Consider the following 18,126-nt stretch of genomic DNA (forward strand, 5'->3'; position numbering starts at 1 on the left):
TGCCGCCGCCGCAGGGGTGCTGCCTGCGGCGGCGGCGGTAGCGCACGTGGCAACCCCCCGCGTTTCCTTGCCTCCCATCCACCGGACCCCGTCCTGCGCTTCACTTTGTTTAGGGAGGGGCTGCTCACTGCTCATTGCTCATTGCTCATCGCACACTGCTCAACGCTCATTGCCCTATATCCCACCCAGCCGCAGGACTCCACTGCCGCCCGCGCCCCGCCCCATCTGGCCGCTTGCGCGCCCCATCCCCCCTCGATGGGGCCCGCCCACACCGGGGCCTCCCCCCTCCCGCCCACTGCTTTCTCAACGGCCCCGAGCCGGGGCTGCCCTCATTGCATACATAGTGCGCCTTTCCCTGCTTTTCTAGTGACCTAGCGTTCCGCACTGCCGTTTGGCCAGCCCATGCTCCCGTACCGTTGCGTTTCTCCCCAATGCGCCATGCCACTTTGCCAGTCATACACACGTTTCGATGCGTGCCCTGTCAGCTGCTTGCGTTGCATGTCGCCTTGCTCCACCCCTGTTTTATTGCTTTCTCTGCTTTCGCCCGGTTCCCGTCCCGTTTCGGCGGGGAGTCTATGTTGCAAGCTAGTTCTTGCTTTACCAGACTTTAAGCCCACACAAGCAAGCACAAGCACAAGCCAGCCAGCAGGTGGGGGGGGGCCGAGTGCGCCATCGCGCGCTCACCTCGTCGAGACCGCCCCGTCCTGCTAGCACAACGTCGGATGCCAAAGCCAGCAGCAGCAGGACCGCTAGAGCACGTACTCCTCCGCGCTGCAGCCGCTCAACCATGGTCTCTCACACAGGCGGCGCTCTCTGCCTAGCGCGCGCCCGGCTCCACTCTGTAATCGACTGCTGGCACAGAGAAGACGAGGAGAGATCTTAAAAAGAAAATGCACGGGCCGCGTGATTTACTTCGGCCAGTACTGGAGGACACCTAAAATTTTCGCGAGCTTAATGTTCGCGAGCGCTCACGGTAATAAATGACAGTATATAAACATTGAGAGCGGGCGCTGGGGTGATTTCCTGTGGAATCAATTGTTCCCGACCCTGCTGTGCTGCGCGCTGCTCAGCCCCCTCCTTCAGCCTGCATTCCCGGCATCTGGCTGGCTGTTGCACGCAGTCTTGGTGCAGTTCAGCCTGGATCGATCAGCCGCCGCCAAGAGGCCGCCGCTGCCGCCTCCCCGCCACCCGCGACGGCACCGCTGCTGCAGCCCCTGCTGGCGCTGCCACCACCGCAACACTCTTGTGCAGCTGGCGGCGACCCCAGGGGGGGCAGCCTGCTGATGTCTGCCACCTAGATGTGCAGATTGCCAGAGCTCTGCAATCTGCGATCTTACAAAAAAAAACCAGGCAAGCCTCTTCCGCCGCAAAGGGGGGTAGCGCTCGTTGAGGTTTGTTAGATCCGTTGTGTGCCAGAAAATGGGGCGTGAACTGGGTCACAAAATATATCCTGCTCCTTTTGCACCAGAAGCTTCTAGAAGCCGAGCAGAATGTGTTCTTCAACACAGGGGGGGCTTCTCCCCCTCTTTGCTCGTCGGGTACAGGTGGCGCTGTCACAGAGATCTCTGGTGGCGCTTGCCAGGTTGCGCACTGAATGCAGCGCCAGCGTTTGAACATAGGCGCGCAAACAAACCAGCATTCAAGAGCTCTCACTCGTTCTTCAACACTTGCGGGTCCCTCCAGCTTGGGTTTCGGGGCCTTCTGCTGAGCTGAGCCACACTCATCAGCGAGTGCAGCGGCCATGAGGCCCTGTACCCTGCTGCTACTGGCCGCCGCCCTGCTCCTGGCAACTGGGTGAGCTTCTCCTCGAGCCACTGGTCGTGTGACGCACATTTTCGAGGGCTGGCGCTGCTCGCGAAGCGGGGAAGGCTTGACGCAGGCGGGGGCATGGGGGCGAGTGGCCTCTAAGGGCGTCGCTCGGCAGCACCGCCCTCCCGCTGAAACCGGCCCTTCGGCAGCTCTGCTCCCGCCTCCCCTCCTCGTTCCACACCTTTGCTGCTTCCTGTGCTTCTCTGCAGGGGATTGGGCAATGCCGCCGCGGCCGGCCAAGCAGCCTCCGCTGCCCAGCGGCACCTCGCCCAGGCTGACACTCTGGAGGGTGGCGCAGACCCTGAGCCGCCCTGCGTGCCGGGGGACGACGACGGCTGCCCCGGCGGCGAGACCAGCAGCAGCGAGGGGCCTGGCGGCGAGTGGGACACCAGCTGGTGCTGGGACGGCGAGGGCAACGAGGCGGCTGACGAGACGGGCGCCTGGGTGTGCGCGGGCTGCCTCGACGATGCCCTCCAGCCTCTGCTGGATGCCGCCGGGGCCTGGGTGTGCGCGCCGCAGGCGGGGGGCCCGCTCATTCTGCCGCCGCAGTCCAACTGCCGCGACTGGGAGGGGCGCTACACCTGCGGCATCTGCTACCGCCTGGACGGCTCCCCAGCGACCCTCAAGGCCAGCGGGCGCCTCGTCTGCCCGCACTGCTTTATGACCAAGGGCGGGCAGGTGGCGGAGGCCGTGGACCCCGCCACTGGGGAGGCCGTGTGCGCCTGCGCCAGGGATCCAGACTCAGATGCCTGCCGCCACCTGTTCATGGTGGGCGCGCTGGTGGCTGGCTGGCTGGCTGCGGCTAGCAGCCCTGTGTTTTGAGCGCTCGGGCGCTGCAGGGGATAGAGCCATCAGGGTTGGCTTCACATGCAGGCTGCCTCGCAGCTAACCCCGCTTGGTTCTTGTAACTTCGCTTCTGGCGCAGAGCCTGGTGCCCGCCTCGCCGCAGCGGGAGGCATGCCTGGCGCTGGCCGCCCCTGCCACACGCCCGCTGCCCCCTGCGCCTAACCCTTGCCTGCTGCCTGCCGCCTGCCGCCGCCGCAGGGCCCCTGCCTCGCCGACGAGGCCTCCGAGGCCTGCCAGCAGTGGTGGGCCGACGGCGGCAACGCGGGCCTGGCCGGCGGCGGCGACACGCCCTGCTTCGATGACGATGGCAGCCCTGCCGTCGACTCGCTCACCGGCCAGCCGCTGTGCGGCTGGTGTTTCGATGCCGACCTGAAGGAGCTACTGGATGAGCGCACCGGAGCGTCCGCCTGCGCCTGCGTCCGGGATCCGGATTCGGCGAGCTGCAGCATGCTCATGGACGGGCCCTGCGCCACCCTCCCAGAGTCCCAGGAGTGCGCCGAGTGGCGGGCGCAGAACTTCTACGGCGGCGGCGGCGGCGGCGGCGGGTATCCCAGCCCCTGCGCCGACAGCCCGGAAGGCGCCGACTGCGCGCCCACCGATGGCGGTGGCTCCCAGCCCTGCGAGGATGACCCTGCTGGGGAGGGCCGCCCCAAGCCGGAGCCCGTCCCCGGCACCCTGCCCTGCCCCGCTGGCATGACAGAAGAGGAGTGCAGCAAGTCGAGCAGCGGCTGCGGGCCCAACGGAGGTGTGAGGGCTGAGTGGCCTCTGCGGGGATACATCAGTGCTGTCGCCTGGCTGTGCACTGCATGCTGGCGTGCTGGCAGGTGGCAACTCACGCATGGCCCTCACCAGCTGTGCTGGAAAGCGCGGCTGAATGCCTGCCCCGCACACGCCTGCGTGCGTGCAGAGTGGTGCCAAAGCAGCGGCGGCGGTGTTGGCGGCGGCGGCGGCGGCGGCGGCGGCGGCGGCGGCGGCGGCGGCAGCGGTCCCATCTACCAGGAGCGCACCGACACTGACAAGCCGGCAATCATGCGTAAGCCCGCCTTGCCTGCAGCTGCTGCCGCCGCTGCTGCTGCTGCTGCCTCCTAGAAGCTGCACTGTAGCCGCCGCTCTGCAAGCTGCTGCGGGGTTGCTGCGCAGGCGCCGCGTGCACTGCATGCCACCCCCGGAGCGCATGGCATTGCGATGCCAGCCAGCCCATCTGCCTCCTCTTCTACTGCTGCCACTGTTCTGCAGCGGGAGCAAATGGCAACACTGGGGTCCCAGTCAAGGGGGCAGGTGGGCGGTGGCGCGCGGGACTCCAGCTGTGGCTGAAGGGGACCGCTGCAACCGATGCGGGCCGCCTGGCCTCAGCTGGCTGCATGCCCTTGTCTGCTAGTGACGGCTCGCAGGTGGAGCCAAACGCGCCTGTGACCCAGCCAGGACTCAACCGCCCCCCTACTGCCTCTCTGGCTACACCCGTGCAGGCTCCGCGGGCTGCCTGTGCCCGACCACTTCCGAGCCAGTCTGCGGCAAGGATGGTGGGTGGGGGCAGGGGGAGGCCCGGGCAGCGTGGGGCAGCCGCCCATCCAGCTGCATACCCATTCTTGACAGAAGCTCCCTGAAGGAACAGCCTGCAAGCCCTGTCCCACACCCCGGGTCCCTAGAAGAGCCTACCTACCGCATGCGTCTCCCTCTGGCTGCAGGCAAGGTGTATTCCAACCTGTGCAAGGCCCAGTGCGCCAAGGCGGCTCCCATCAAGTGCAAGTGCGGCGCCGCCGCCTGTGACGTGGCCTGCAAGGCGGCCTGCAAGGTGCCCGGGGCCCGTCCGCCCAAGTGCGTGTGCAGCGCCGCGGTCGCCCCCGTGTGCGGCCGGGACGGCAAGCGCTACGGCAACGCCTGCCAGGCCAAGTGCGCCCAAACGAGCGCCAAGTGTGCGTGCGGCAGCAAGGCGTGCGCGGCGGATGCGGGCTGCGCCAAGGCCTGCAAGGGGACCAGCGGCGTGAGGCCTCCCGTCACGCTGCCCTGCGTCTGCCCCGAGCTGTGGGCCCCGGTCTGTGGCAAGGACGGCAAGAAGTACCCCAGTGCGTGCGATGCCAAGTGGTGAGTGAGGGGAAACCACCCGTGCCTGGGGGTTGCAGGCTGGCTGTTTGGCAGGCGGGCAGCTGCCATGCCTGGCTGGCCCTCAGGGGCCTCCAATCCCTCCCTTCACCCACTCCGCATCTTATGCTTCCCCTTTGTCGTCCCCCTGCCCTGCACCACAGCGCCAAGACAAGCTCCAAGTGCGCCTGCGGCGAGTGCAGCGATGCCGGCTGCAAGGCGGCCTGCAAGGGGCCGGTGGCCAAGCCGCCCACGAAGCCGCCAGCATGCAGCATGTGCAGCAAGGCGCGCAAGCCGATGTGCGGCAAGAACGGCAAGGTTTACCTGAACGCGTGCCTGGCCCGGGTGGGTGTGATGGCTGGCTGGCTGCCGCACCCAGCACAGCAGCAGCATGTTGCCAGCAGCAGCAGCAGCGACGGCAGCTGGGCTGGCAGCAGGCTGGGAGTGGAGCAGGCACTGGGTTGTCCCCTCTCGCCTGGTCGGCTTGCACACTGCACTCCCAGCACAGGCCCTGACCTCCCCGCCCCATTCCCCCCCGCCCTGGTGCAGTGCGCCGGCACCACAAACAAGTTCCTGTGCGGCAAGCGCCCTGATGCCACTTGCAAGAAGCAGTGCGCGGCACCCGGCGGCGGCTGCTACTGCCCCGCCCTCTTCGCCCCAGTCTGCGGCAAAGACGGTGGGCTGAGCTGCCGCCAGCCGGCCCTCTCTGCTGCGTCCTGCCTCACGCTTCGTTCCCCCTGCTCTATGAAAGGCCGGTATCTGCTGCCCGCCTCTGCCAACCAGCCACTATGCCTGCCTGCAGGCAAGGTGTACCCCAATGCTTGCTCCGCGGGCTGCGCCAAGACGGGCGCACGCTTCCCTTGTGGCGGGCTCAAGAGCTGTGCCTCCGACTGCAAGCGGGCGGCCAAGGCGCCCACGTGCAAGTGCGCCTCTGCAGGGAAGAAAGTGTGTGGGTATGACGGCAAGGTTTACCCCAATGCAGCCTGCCTCAAGTGCAACGTCATCCCCAAGCGGTTCAGCTGTGCGCAGCGCAAGAACTGCGAGGCAGCTTGCAAGCGCGCGGCGGCGGCGTTGTAGGCGTTGTTTTGGGGAGCGGTGCATTGTGAGAATGCGCCTTCCCAATTTTTTGAGTGCGTCAGAGATTGGCCTGTTTTACGCTTGTTTTGAGAGCTCTATACTTGCCTGCTCCCCTCTTCCTGCATTCTTTGGTCACCAACAATCTGCCAACATGTTCATGATGTCCGCATCGCATTTGCTGCTATCCTGTTGCGCATTTTTACCTTTTGCATGCCTCCACATTCAGCTCAGATGACACATGAAAGTAAATTATGTTGAATGCAGCAGGGGCTGGCCAGCTTCGCTGCTAGTTGCAGAATGCGGGTGCCTAGCCATCTCCCGCGCCTCCCCACGCTCTCTGCAGCCTGGTCAGAGCTGCGGGCCGCCTCCTGCCCGCTCCTCCACGGGGGGTTCCCTCACACTTCCACCTCGCGCTTGCAGCCGGCCTCCGTGCCATGCGCCTCCTACGCCTGCTTGCGGGCATAGACCACGTACATGGGGTCCCCGCGCTGCCCGAAGGGCCCCTGCTGCAGGGTGATCTCCTTGGCCTGGGGCGCGGCAAAGCCTCCCGGCACAGAGTAGTGGAAGTAGGAGCCCACAATCCAGATGTGGTCCAGGTCCCCGGTGGATGTCCACATGGAGATGGCTGCAGGGGCCGGCAGGAGGGACGAGAGTGTGAGCGCGTGTGTGCAGTGGGGCGGGTTTGGGAGAGAGCAGGGCCAGAGGAGGGGAGGGAGGGTGGTGTGTATCCGCGGCGGTGCAGTGAGGTGAAGCAGAAGTTGCAGCGTGTGCGCCGGCCGCGTGTGCATCAACGGCCTGCCCATCTCCCCTGGCCTTGCAGCCACCTGGGGACGCCCAGCCAGCCAACTGCGTCCCCCACCCACTCCCTCACCCACCCTTTGTTGGGAAGCAGCGGTTGCTGAAGCTCATGATGGCCAGCCCCCCCGGCTTCAGGCAGCGGTGCATCTCCCGAAACACCTCCAGCGGCCGGGTCAGGTAATCCACACTCACTGCAGCATGCACCGGGGCCAGGGCCAGAGCAGCAGGAGGCTCGATGTAGCAGCAGGCACAGGCTGGCTGGGGCGGGCACGCAAGGGAAGGTGAGAGGACTCCCGGCCAGCTGCAGCGCAGCGTACAGCCAGCCGCAAGCCACACACAAGCCAACCAGCCGCAGCGGGCATGGCAGGCCTGGCAACACCGGCGGGCGAGGTGCACAAGGGCAGCACACCTGCATTGGTGATGACGTCAAACGAGTCGGCCTCGTAGGGCAGCGTGGGGTCCTCATTCAGATCCTTGACAGCAAACTCGGTCAGCTGCGTGTTGCGGGCTAGCTCAGCCTCGTTCATGCCCAGGCCTGCAGGACGGGAGGGGTGCGGTTGGGTGTGCTACAAACCGGTGCAGGGATCCTCTCCACATCCTCCCCGCACCAGGGCAACACCAGCCAGCTGAGCAAATCCCGACGACAGCCTCCCCAGTCATCTCGCCTGCAATGCGGCCCGCCGTATAGTTCTGGGGGTAGTGGCTGATCCAGCTGCTGCAGATGTCGAGCAGCGCCGCGTCCTGGCTGCCGCTCTTGGGGAAGCTCTCGGCGTAAAACCTGCAAACAGGGCGGGCAGACAGGCAGGCAGGGGACGGCCCACATCAGCCACAGGGCTGCCTGGTGTGTGGCCCAAACACTAGTCAGCCTGGCTCAGCTCAGCCAGCCAGGCCAGCCAGCCAGCTCACTCACTGCGTAAGTGCCTTGATGGCTGCATCGTCAATGTGTGTCACGAAGCGGGGCTGCGAGTAGAAGTCGCCGTCGCTTGACTCGTCATACCTGTGCCATGCATATGTGGGAGGAGTGGAGGCACATGTGACACTGCTGGCATGGGCGGCACTGGCGGCGCCTCCACATTCCCCTGCATGTGATGCAGGCAGGCTAGCTGGTCATCCCGTGTGTCGCACCGCTGGAAGTATTCAGGCTTGAACGGAAACTCCTCCGGCCAGCGCGGATCCAGCAGCACCTGCGCTGATTTGTCGTCTGCTGCTGCTGCCGCTGCCACCGAGCGGGCACCAGGGAAGCCCGCAGCCAGCATCACGCCTCCCGTGAGCAAGCTCTGTAGAAGGCTGCGCCGTCCGCTGCCGCCGCCGCCGCCCTGCCGCTCTGCTCTGATTTGCGTGCTTGGCGAGATCTTCCTGGATGCCAGGGTCGCGGCCACGAATGGACGAGCAGCAGCACAGCCACGAAGGTGGGAAGCCTGAGCAAAGCTCATCTCTCCTCCTCTTGCCCGCCAATGAAAACGCCCCTGGACCTCAGATCAGGTATATCAGCCCCTCAATTAGATTCCGAGAATGGTACGCTGCCTACATTGAGCCTCACAGGTGGTTCTCCCACGCTTACGCTGTCAAAGCAGGCGGAGCAGGCGCAGAATTGGGGCTCGCTTTCGCCCCTGCCGCAGTGTCTAGGATCGTGGGAGCCCGCCTGAGACCAGAGCAGTAGCCTGCGCCGCCCTCCTGAACCCGTCCCAGCAGCAGGCCACCCAATGTCGCGGGGCAGGACTGGCCTGATCAAGGCCATCAAAGAGGTGCGCACAGAGACCCATAACCCGCGCCAGGTCGGGCGGGGGTGAAGCAAGCGGCCACCCGCCGCCCCGCCCCTGCTGCCGCCGCCGGCTTGTCAAGCCCGCTGAACCCATGCCTTCATGCCACCTCCCCCTTAAGCCGCCTCTTCCCATCTCCCCGCAGGTGTTCCGTGAGGTCAAGTTCTTTGGCGACGCGGAGATCGCTACGCTGCGCAAGGAGCTGGCTGCGCACAAGGTGCAGCTGGAGCAGCTGAAGGCGGCGCGGCAGGTGCGGTGGGACGCCAGAGGGGGTGGTGCTGCTGTCGGGAGCATAGTGCTGCTGCTTGATCATCGGGCCGGAGGATGCTGTTGTGCTGGCTGAGGATGATGCGAGGCTGTGGCCTGAGACAAGTTACGTGGCAGCAATGAGCTATCCCGGCCACTCCACCACCCAACCCTCCCCCTTGCAGGAGCGGCAGCGGCGTGAGGAGGCGCTGGCCCTGCTGGAGATGAGGAAGGCGGTGGAGCACCTGCAGAAGATGGAGGGGCTGCTGGCGGAGCAGGACCAGCGGGTGGGCAGCGCTTGCGGACTGGCAGTCGGGAGGTGCCGTGCCTCGCTTGTCGCTGCGGCTGCACGCCCCCTCCTGCCTCATCCGACCCTGCCCTGCCTCCTCCCTGCAGCTGGAGGCGGCGGCCGAGGTGCTCACCCGCAAGGCGCAGGCGAAGCAGGAGCGGGACATGACGGCGCGGGCGATGAGCGTGGTGCAGGGCATGAGGGTGCAGGTGGGTGCAGGGCGTGGGTACGAGCATGAGCGTTGTGTTGTGCTGCCCGGCTCTGTGTTGCCAAAGGTGAGGCAGGATCTAGCGCAGCCGCCCTGATGCAGCCCCGCTGGTCCTGTCCCCGCAGGACATGCTGCTTGCGGAGGAGGAGACGCTGCAGCAGCACATAGACGCGTTGAAGGCGCGGGTGGAGACGGAGCTGGAGGCTGCGGGCAAGGGGCAGCCCAGCCCGAGCGGCGGCAGCGGCGGCGGCGGCGGCGGCAAGGCAGCTGGCAAGCGGAGATGACGAGCTTGAGCGTTAGCACAAGCATATGCAGCCTCACCACTGTAACATAATTCCCATCTGAGGCATGGCTGCACTGGCAGGGGCGAGGTGGCGCAGGTCTTCGCACACATGCTGCCGCCGCTGCGCCCTCGCCCCGCTGGCGGCAAGTTGAACCCCTCCCCTCTGCTGGCCCCCATGCAATTCTACACCCCTCTATTTGGATTGGCTGCTCTGCTGGAGGCTCAGGGTTGGCCGGGGAGCTGGGCGTGGGGCTTGAAGGCCAACAGCGGCGGCGCTGTTGCTTCGGGCACACCGTTGATCGGCACTCATCCACTTCAACCCATGTCCTTCCTGCGAAGAAGGCGGCTGCTGCGGCGGTTCTTTGCCGCCATGGAGCGGGTCGCCAGCAACGTTGGGCTCATACGAGAGGCGGGCAAGGAGTTCCGCCTCTTCTCACACGAGGTCAGCACGCGGTTAGGAAGCCCGCGCCAGGGCAGGGAGGCCGCCGCCGATTGGCAGGGCCCAGGTGCCTGCTGCCGTTCCCGCCGCCTTGCGCCGCCGGGCGGCAGCCGAGCCCCGCTCCTCACCCTGCCTCTCCCACCTGTCGACCCTCCTGGCTGCAGGAGGTGACGCTGGTGCGGCAGCTGGCCGAGAGCCGGCAGCGGCTGGTGGACATCCACGAGGTGCGCGCTGAGGGCGCCCGCCAGATGCACAGCGCTGTGGCCCGCCAGGTGGCCGAGGCCATCCACGACGTCGAGGTGCGGCAGCAGGCGCTGATGCGCCGCCAGGACGCGCTGCTGCAGCTGTGCCGACAGCTGCTGTCGGAGCCGCCGCCGCCGGGGCCGGGGCCGGGCGGATGCAGCAGCAACGTGTCGGCGGCATCAGCATCCGCCACCACCGCAGCGCCAGCAGCTGCAGTAGGTGCCCGTCATTGGCACAGCAGCAGCAGTGAACCAGGGGCGACAAAGCAGCAGCATGAGACGGGAGGACAGCAGCAGCGGCAGTGGCATGCGCAATCGCGGCGCACTGCCCTGGCTGATGACCGCTGGCCGACTGGCTCTCTGATGGGCTCCCTGGGCAGGCCTGCTCCTTCACATCACGAATGAAACTAGGCCATGCAGAAGGAATGCACGTCATGGAATTCCATGCAAACAAACTCAAAGCATCAAAACTGCGCAAATGTATCAACGCCACATGCACTCGCTACATGTTTCCCCTTAGCAAAAAGCAAACGCTCAAAAAAACAATGTACTCTCTTTTGCATTGCCCATTCACTCATGTCGTGGAAATCCCAGCACTGTATGCAAGTGTTCTTGAAATAGAGCAGAGATCAGGACCCAACAGTGGGCAGGCTGCTCTGCAACTCACGCGGCAAGCCCCGCAGCCTGGGTGCGCCTGCCGCTGCCGCCGCCGCTGCTGCTGCTCTTCCTTGTGCTAGTCTCGAGAGGAAAGAAGTAGGACTCCACAAAGTCCACCTCCTCCCCCTTGTAGCGGTGCTGCAGGCAGAGGTGGGAGGTAAGAGGTGGAGGCAGGAGATGGGAGGCGGGCGGGTGGGGATGGAGAGCAGCGGGCTGGCCTGCGCTGTGTCGGATACCCAATGTGAGAGCAGCAGGGCGACACAGCAGCTCGGATGCACCACCCCCACCGCTACGCCGCGCAACGCGGTACGGTGGGTAGCAGCACCCAGGCGCGGGCCTTGCCTTTCCGGTGTACGAGGGGGCCCAGTTGTAGATCAGGAGGTCCTCCTCCTCCTCCTGGGAGGAGGGGGCGTGGAAGTTGCGCCTCGCCTCGCCAACAATGAAGTTGGCAACCTCCTGCAGGGAGGTGGATGGGCGTGTGTGTGTGTGTGTGTGTGTGTGTGTGGCTGGTGTGTGCTGCGTGGGTGAGTGGGCTGGAGGCTTGTGGGGAGGCTGTTGACATCACGGAAAGAGATGCAGGCAGGTGCAGGCGCGCTCATGCTGCCCAGCTTGGCCCCGCCAGCCAGGCGCCGCACCTGCGTGATCTCTATTGCGTCTGGGTGGTGCGGGATATCCTTGTCGGGTGTCCACTCAAAGGCGTTCTTCTCGGGGTGCCTGCAGGCGGTGGGGCAGGGGGCACAGCAGCGGGCGGCAGCGGGTATAGATGGGTGCAGGCGCATGAGGCCGGAAGGATCGGTGGCAGGTGTCGGCACCACGATGCAGCGACGCAGAGCAGGCCACATCCACCACACACACGCTGGTGAGGTGCTACACCATGCACCAGGTGTGCACGTGCAGCCTCACCATTGCGTGCCGGTGATGGGATACCGGTGCGCCTCCACCGTGCTCACATACACCGCCCCCGCGCGGTCCACGCTGAGAGACAGCACATCGAAAAAGTCCTTGAGCCGCGGGTTCTCCTCCACCGCAGTCCAGGCCAGGCCTGGCGGCGGGAGCAGGAGCAGCAGCAGAGAGTGGTCATGCCGTCGTAGGGAGCGGCGCTGTCGTGACGCCTGCCCACATGCGCGCCGGCCCAGGGGTCAACTCCACCACATGCTGGCAGGAGAGGCTGCACCACACTCCTGCCCTCACCGTGTGCGTGGTTCTCCATTGCGTACGGCCGCGTCTGCAGGTGCTGCACCACCTGCTCGGGCAGCGCGCTGAAGAAGCGGCTCTTGCCGGAGGTGGCCGTGTCTGCAGGCAGGAGGCAGGCAGGCAGGCAGGCAGGCAGGCGGGCAGGCGCTGAGTGGTGACAAATGGACTGGGCTGGGCTGGGCGAGGGCGTCGCCGCTACAAGCAGCAGCGCTCCGAAACCAGGGCGGGCAGCGGCGGCCGGCAGCCGCACCTGTGAGGAAGAGAGGGGAGGGCAGGTTCTCAGAGTCGAATTCCGACAGGATGGAGTGGTTGCCAGAGGCGATGATGGCCAGCGTCTCAAACCCCAGGCACGTGCCGTGCACCTGCGGCGACGGGGCGGGGCGGGCAGCGTGCAGGGACTGTTGGCGCGCGGCAGCAGCATCGCGCTGGGAAGCTCAGCAGCCTGGCTTGTTCCGCAACCAACCCTGCCACCCTCCCTCCTCCCAAACCCGCTGCCCAATACTCTCCGCAACCCTCCCTCAGCATTTAGGGCACTCACCGGGAAGTAGTTGCCCTTGTCGTTGGCCTCCACCGCCAGCTGCACCAGCTGGCTGACGGTGTCAAAGAAGGGCTGGCCGGGGCGCAGGTCCTGGGAGCCGCCCGGGATGAGGATGCCGTTGACAGCCTGCAGCGGGACGCGGCGGCAGGCAGGCCGTTGCACATCGAATTGCGCACGGAGGCGCGCTGCTGCACACAAAACTGCTGGAGGGCAGCGCGGCGGCGAGAGCCGTGCTGCCTGGAGGTGGCAAGCAGGCTTTGTGACCGCCACCCACCCACCACCTGGGCGACGCAGGGACAAACCTACACGCCACCCATTTACACCAGCCCACCTTGAAGCGCCGCTCCACCTCTTCTGGGCTCATGTCGCAAAAGATGGGCACCACCCGCGCCCCCGCGCTTTCCACCATCTTGACGTACGAGCTGGCGATGTAGGAGTGGCCCTTGGGGGCGGGCGCGCCCACCTGCGGCGGCGGCGGGAACAGAGCGGGTGAGCGGCCCGGGGCTCTGAGCCAAACGAAAAGTGCAGCCCCAGGGAAGCCCTGCGTGCCTGCCCTGCGCGCCTGTCATCGTGTAGCAACCTCTTGGGCAGGCAGGTGCAGCCCAAATGGGCAGCATGCATTGCGGTGGCGGCAGTGCGTGCAGCATGCCAACCGCATGCGGTCAATACGGCGCTGGCTGCAGGCCGCAGTAGACCCCGCTCTGCGACCCCCCAACTGACCTGGGACACAACGCCAATCAGGGGCCGCAGGTTCAGCTTCTCCTCCCTGTCCTTGCCGCCGGCGTGGCGGGCATATGCAGCCAGGGCGGCCTGCTGTGCCAGCGGTCGAGACGCCGCCGCTCCGCCCACCACCAGCGCGGTGAGCAGGGCCAGGGCCGCCGCCACGCTGCCTGTGCGCACGCTCATGATCGCCTCCCACACGACACAGCGGTAGCAGGTGCTCCACAGCGCCTAGCCGAACCTTCACCACGTGGGGATGCCGGGTGGCTGGTGCTGTGGAGCGGGGAGCGACGATTGAATCAAGCGCACTGGCCCCCGCAACACCAGCTAGAATGGCAGCACGCAGCGCAGCACTCTCAGCAGGGACAGCCCGCGGCCTCAGGAGCCGAGTCCCGGCCTGGTCGCATCCCGAAGTTGCCGTGCAGCTGCCGCAAATTGTATAGAGGGGCGACAGGGGCTGTCGACGGCAACAACCCAGCTAGTCCCATGTTAACCGTGCTTCCTGCGAACTCCTTGCCACCCGTCAGCGCCAGAACGCTCCTCCAGGGCCCAGCGCCTCTCTCCAGCATGTCGCCCCTCCTCAGAATGTTCTCACGCAAGCACCGGCGGCAGGAGCAGGCGGCGCCAGCCAAGGCGGAGGCAGCCGCCGCTGTCGCCGTTGCCGCCGCGCCGGCCACCACCGCAGCGCCCCACTTGCTCACCAGCTACCTCCCCATCGCGGTGCTCACCGACAGCTACAAGACCACACACTAACTCCAATACCCGGCCTCCACCAAGATGGTGGCGGTGAGCTGCCGCCTGCCCGCTGCTGCCGCTAGCCTGCCGCCCTCACGACCCAGCCTGTGACGTCCGTCCGCTTCGCCCCCTGCCCCGCAGTATGGGGAGTTCCGCCAGGGGTATGACAAGGACACGAGGGACACGCGGGCGGTGTTCTATGGCCTGCGATACATCCTGGAAAACTTTGTGGCCCGGCGGTGGACCCTGCAGGTGTGTGTTTGGGCGGGTGTTTGTGGCGGTGGTCGTGCGGCAAGCGGGTGGAGGGATGCCTAGGGTAGCTGCGCAGCTTGAAGCCTCCACGCGGCTAGTGGGCAAGCTGCCCGGCCGGACGGAGCGTGCCAGAGGCCTGCGCTGGGTGTTGGGTTGGCGCTGCTGCTGCTGCCCCCGCTTGCCCCCGACCGAGATGTGCCACGGTGCGCCGCCACCGGTGTGAACACACACACACACACACACACACACGTGCGCGCACACACACAGGATGTGGAGCTGGCAGACCGCTTTTTCGGCTCGCACATGGCCCCCGGATACACCGCCTTCCCCTACCCAAAGGACCTCTTCCTCAAGTTCATCGCCGAGAACGACGGTGGGCTGGCTGGGCCGTGCTGCTGGCAGAGGGAGCGAAGGCTGGCTGGGCGGGTGCCTGGGCGGGCGAGGATGTTCAAGAAGGCGGCGCGTGGCGTTGCGGTCGCCGCAGGCGGTTCCAACCGCACAACGCGCACATGCCGGTGCAGCACGCCAGCGTCCCACCCACCCACCCACCCACCCATCCATCCTGCCCTGCACCGCAGGCTACATGCCGGTGCGGGTGGAGGCGCTGCCTGAGGGCACGTGCATGCACGCCCATGTGCCCGTCTTCCAGCTGACGGCTGAGGCGCCCTACGCCCCGCTCTGCACCTACCTGGAGACGCTGCTGACCCAGCTGTGGTACCCCACCACAGTGGCCACCCTTAGGTCAGGGTGGTGGTGGTGCGTATGTGGTGCCGTGTGTGGTGCCATGTGTGATGTACACAAGTGTGTGGTGTGGCGTGAGTGTGTGGTGGCTGAGGGGAGCGCGTGGCAGCGGGACGTAAGGCCTGCATGCCTGGGGGAGCCAGCTGGTCGGGTGGAATGCACCTGCTGCAGCAGGCGCTTCCACACCTATGTCGTCCTGGCCTGCCTGGCCGACTGCCTGCCTGCCTGCCCTGTGTGTGCGCAGCCGGCGGTGCAAGGACCTGATAGCGGCAGCGTTTGAGCAGAGCGTGGATGCCGGCCGTTCCAGCCCGCTCCTCAACAGCCGGCTGCACGACTTTGGGTTCAGGTGGGCTGGTGCCTGCTGGCACCCTGCCGGTCCTGCCCTGCGCCGGTGTGCCTAGTAGTTTCCTCGTTGCTGGCGCATTGGCAGCTGGTGTCCCCTGCTACTCGGCCTGCCATGGCAGACATTGCGATGCTGCGCTGTGCAGGGGTTGCACCTGCGTGGAGCAGAGCGTGCTGGGAGGGGTGGCGCACTTGCTCAACTTTGATGGCACAGGTGAGGGCCAGGCAAAGGAGGGAATTCATCGCAGGGGCGTGCTCAAAGTTGTTGCACACACTTTCAACTGCTGTCCAAAGCCGATGAAGTGGCACAGCCAGACGCAGCCTCACTTTCCCCTGCCGCCGATCCCTCCATTGCTCCTGGCCCCCCCGGCGCCTGCTGCCCGCCCTTTGCAGACACGCTGTCGGCGGCTTACTACGCCCAGTTTGCGCTCAACGGCGGCAGGCCGGTGGGGCAGAGCATCCCCGCCACCGAGCACAGCGTCATGACCAGCTGGCCGTCAGGTGCGCTGGGCCCGCTGGCTGGCTGCTGCATGGCCGCGGTGTTAGCCGACTTGAATGCAGGGGTAGTCGTTGTAGTGCCCTGGCTAAACACGTCTCCTGCAATCTCCCTGCCACCCGACTGTCCCCGCTTCGCCCGCTGTGCCCGCTGTGGGGCCCCGCAGAGCGTGCCGCCATCTCCAACATGGTGTCCCACTTTGGCCGCGGCCTGTTTGCCACCGTCATGGACTCTTACGACTACCAGCGGGTGGGTGGGTGGGCATGTGGGCAGCATTCGGTGGTGGGCAGCACTGCGAATGGGCTGGTGGGGAGCACGGCGGATGGGCTGGCGGGGAGCATTCGCCAATCAGAGTCGCAGGCTGGCTGAAGGGGGGAGTGCACCGAGCGCGATGCACTGCGCTCGCCCGGCTGCAGGCGCTGGACGAGGTGGTGCCTGCGGTGGCTGAGGAGAAGAACGCGCAGGGCGGCTTCTGGGTGCTGCGGCCAGACTCAGGTTGGGGCAGGCAGAGCTGCGGGTCTATGCCAGTTGACTTATTCAGTGGGGGCAGCAGACATCCCTGCCTCCTACCGTACCTGTGACAGAGCTTTCCCCCTTGCCGTCATCACACGCCTCCGAGCTGGGGCTGGTGTCGCCTGGCTGCAGGGGACCCAACAGAGGCAGTGCTTCAGGGCCTGCGGGGCGCGGAGCGCGCGTTTGGGGCGGACGTCAACGGCAAGGGGTTCAAGGTGCTGCGAGGCGTCGGCGTCATCCAGGTGTGGCTCTGCGGTACAGGCTGCTGCCCGGTGCTGCGCCCTGCCGTGCTGCACCCTGTCGTGCTGCGCCTTGCAGCGGGGCCCCGTGTGGCGCTGACGTGGCACTCACACACACCCTGGCCCTCCCTGCACCCGCCCTGGCCTGCAGGGAGACGGCATTGACTACCACAACATCGAGGCCATCCTAGAGGCGGTGCTGGCAGCAGGGTACAGCGCAGAGGTGCGGGCGCATGCACATGCAAAGTGGCAGCCGTGGTGGGCTGAGCTCGAGGCATGCATGCACACCGTTGCGTTGCCAGTTCCTGTTACCCTGCCCGGTGTCTTGCCCTCTTGAAATCTCCGCAGAACGTGGCGTTTGGCATGGGCGGCGGCCTGCTGCAGCGCCTCAACCGTGACACGCTCAGCCTGGCCACCAAGCTGTCCCATATTGTATACCAAGATGGCACAGGCACGTGGTTACTGCGCAAGGGGCACGTGCGCAGGCGCGATACACCCTGTCCCGCGCCGCATTGCCACCTGCCCGCCGCTCTTCCTGCCCCCATGCCAAGCGCCTGGTGCGGGGCTTCAGCAGCTGACTTCCTTGCTGGGCTCTCCTGCCTGCCGTGCAGCCGTGGATGTGATGAAGGCGCCCAAGACTGGCCCGGAGAAGGGCTCCCTGCCCGGGCCGCTGGCAGTCAAGCGGGTAGGGAGCCCTTTCGGGGCAGGGGGCGTCGCGTGATGCCCCGCCTGCTTGCCTGGCTGCAGCTGCCCCGCCCCCTGCTGGCGAGCGCACACACTCCGTACCCCGCCTCTCCTGTATCGTTTGCCCCGCGTCTGCGCCTGCCGCGCCCATCCTCCTCCTCCCGCGTCCGTGGTGCTGCAGGTGTCAGGCGTGCCCACCGTGTTCCCAGCAGACCAGGTGGCCCCAGAGGACAACCTGCTGCAGGTGGTTTACGACAAGCGGCCGGTGGAGGTGCAGGTGGGTGGGTGGTGGGCATGTGTGTGGAGGTGGTGGAGTGTGCTGGGTGGGAGCTGGCATTGCCCAGCAAAGGCTTCACGGCCCCTCTCATGCTGTCTGCTTCACCCACTATCAAACGGATGGCCTGTCCTGCCTGCCCGCCCGCAGTGGGAGAGCTTCGACAAGCTGCGGCAGCGGGTGGAGCGAGAGTGGGCGGCGCTGCCCCCCGCGGCAGATGTGCTGGCGGCGCCGCTGCGGGAGAAGCGGGCGGCGGTGGCGGCGCGTCTGGGCGTGCAGGGCCAGGTGCTGGGGTAGCCATGGGCTCCACGCCTGTTGCCATCTGTAATGCTGACTTCGATGACAGCCAAGCACTCGTATCTTTTGTATCTGTACTCTTGAGTACTATCGCCGCTCACCCTTGACAGGCCATGTTTCCTGACAGCACATTTGTACTTGTTTCGACCAAACAACTGTTTTCCATTGTTGACTTGAACTTCCAGACACGATTATGATCATGCGGCGGGTTGTGGCAGTACCGGCGCCGGCGCCAGGTTGGCGGCCGCTGTGGTAGGCACTCTCACACACCTGTATGCGGGTTTGTGGGCGAAGGAAGTCCCGCCTGTTCGCGCTATAATTTGGTCTTGGACACGGTAGCTTGCCGCCAGCTTGCGCTCCGCCCTCTT

General features: G+C 66.2%; 4 protein-coding genes across 4 annotated transcripts; 3 read left to right on the forward strand and 1 right to left on the reverse strand.

Moving 5' to 3' along the window:
- Positions 1-1,741: 1,741 nt before the first annotated feature.
- CHLNCDRAFT_133021 (hypothetical protein) lies at positions 1,742-5,811 on the forward strand (the record flags this gene model as incomplete). The annotated part of the gene is made up of 10 exons (XM_005851646.1): positions 1,742-1,794; positions 2,019-2,577; positions 2,854-3,400; positions 3,563-3,688; positions 3,892-3,933; positions 4,122-4,175; positions 4,341-4,737; positions 4,899-5,079; positions 5,284-5,410; positions 5,537-5,811. The coding sequence occupies 10 exons, from the start codon at positions 1,742-1,744 to the stop codon at positions 5,809-5,811; spliced, it is 2,361 nt and encodes a 786-aa protein (XP_005851708.1).
- Positions 5,812-9,765: 3,954 nt separating this feature from the next.
- Positions 9,766-10,296, forward strand: CHLNCDRAFT_133024 (hypothetical protein; the record flags this gene model as incomplete). Its single annotated transcript, XM_005851647.1, has 3 exons — positions 9,766-9,837; positions 9,999-10,133; positions 10,279-10,296. The coding sequence occupies 3 exons, from the start codon at positions 9,766-9,768 to the stop codon at positions 10,294-10,296; spliced, it is 225 nt and encodes a 74-aa protein (XP_005851709.1).
- A 443-nt stretch (positions 10,297-10,739) lies between these two features.
- On the reverse strand, positions 10,740-13,371 carry CHLNCDRAFT_133025 (hypothetical protein; the record flags this gene model as incomplete). Its single annotated transcript, XM_005851985.1, has 9 exons — positions 10,740-10,871; positions 11,037-11,189; positions 11,369-11,447; positions 11,637-11,775; positions 11,925-12,026; positions 12,178-12,289; positions 12,466-12,591; positions 12,797-12,928; positions 13,186-13,371. 9 exons carry the CDS (start codon positions 13,369-13,371, stop codon positions 10,740-10,742), a joined length of 1,161 nt encoding a protein of 386 aa, XP_005852047.1.
- A 399-nt stretch (positions 13,372-13,770) lies between these two features.
- Positions 13,771-17,758, forward strand: CHLNCDRAFT_133026 (hypothetical protein; the record flags this gene model as incomplete). Its single annotated transcript, XM_005851648.1, has 15 exons — positions 13,771-13,905; positions 14,062-14,172; positions 14,440-14,545; positions 14,751-14,913; positions 15,158-15,259; positions 15,402-15,469; positions 15,649-15,756; positions 15,918-16,000; positions 16,168-16,246; positions 16,397-16,506; positions 16,655-16,726; positions 16,852-16,897; positions 17,115-17,188; positions 17,369-17,464; positions 17,612-17,758. 15 exons carry the CDS (start codon positions 13,771-13,773, stop codon positions 17,756-17,758), a joined length of 1,500 nt encoding a protein of 499 aa, XP_005851710.1.
- Positions 17,759-18,126: the final 368 nt, after the last annotated feature.

This window comes from Chlorella variabilis, assembly GCF_000147415.1.
Source record: "Chlorella variabilis unplaced genomic scaffold CHLNCscaffold_1, whole genome shotgun sequence".
NCBI classification, from domain to species: Eukaryota; Viridiplantae; Chlorophyta; class Trebouxiophyceae; order Chlorellales; family Chlorellaceae; genus Chlorella; species Chlorella variabilis.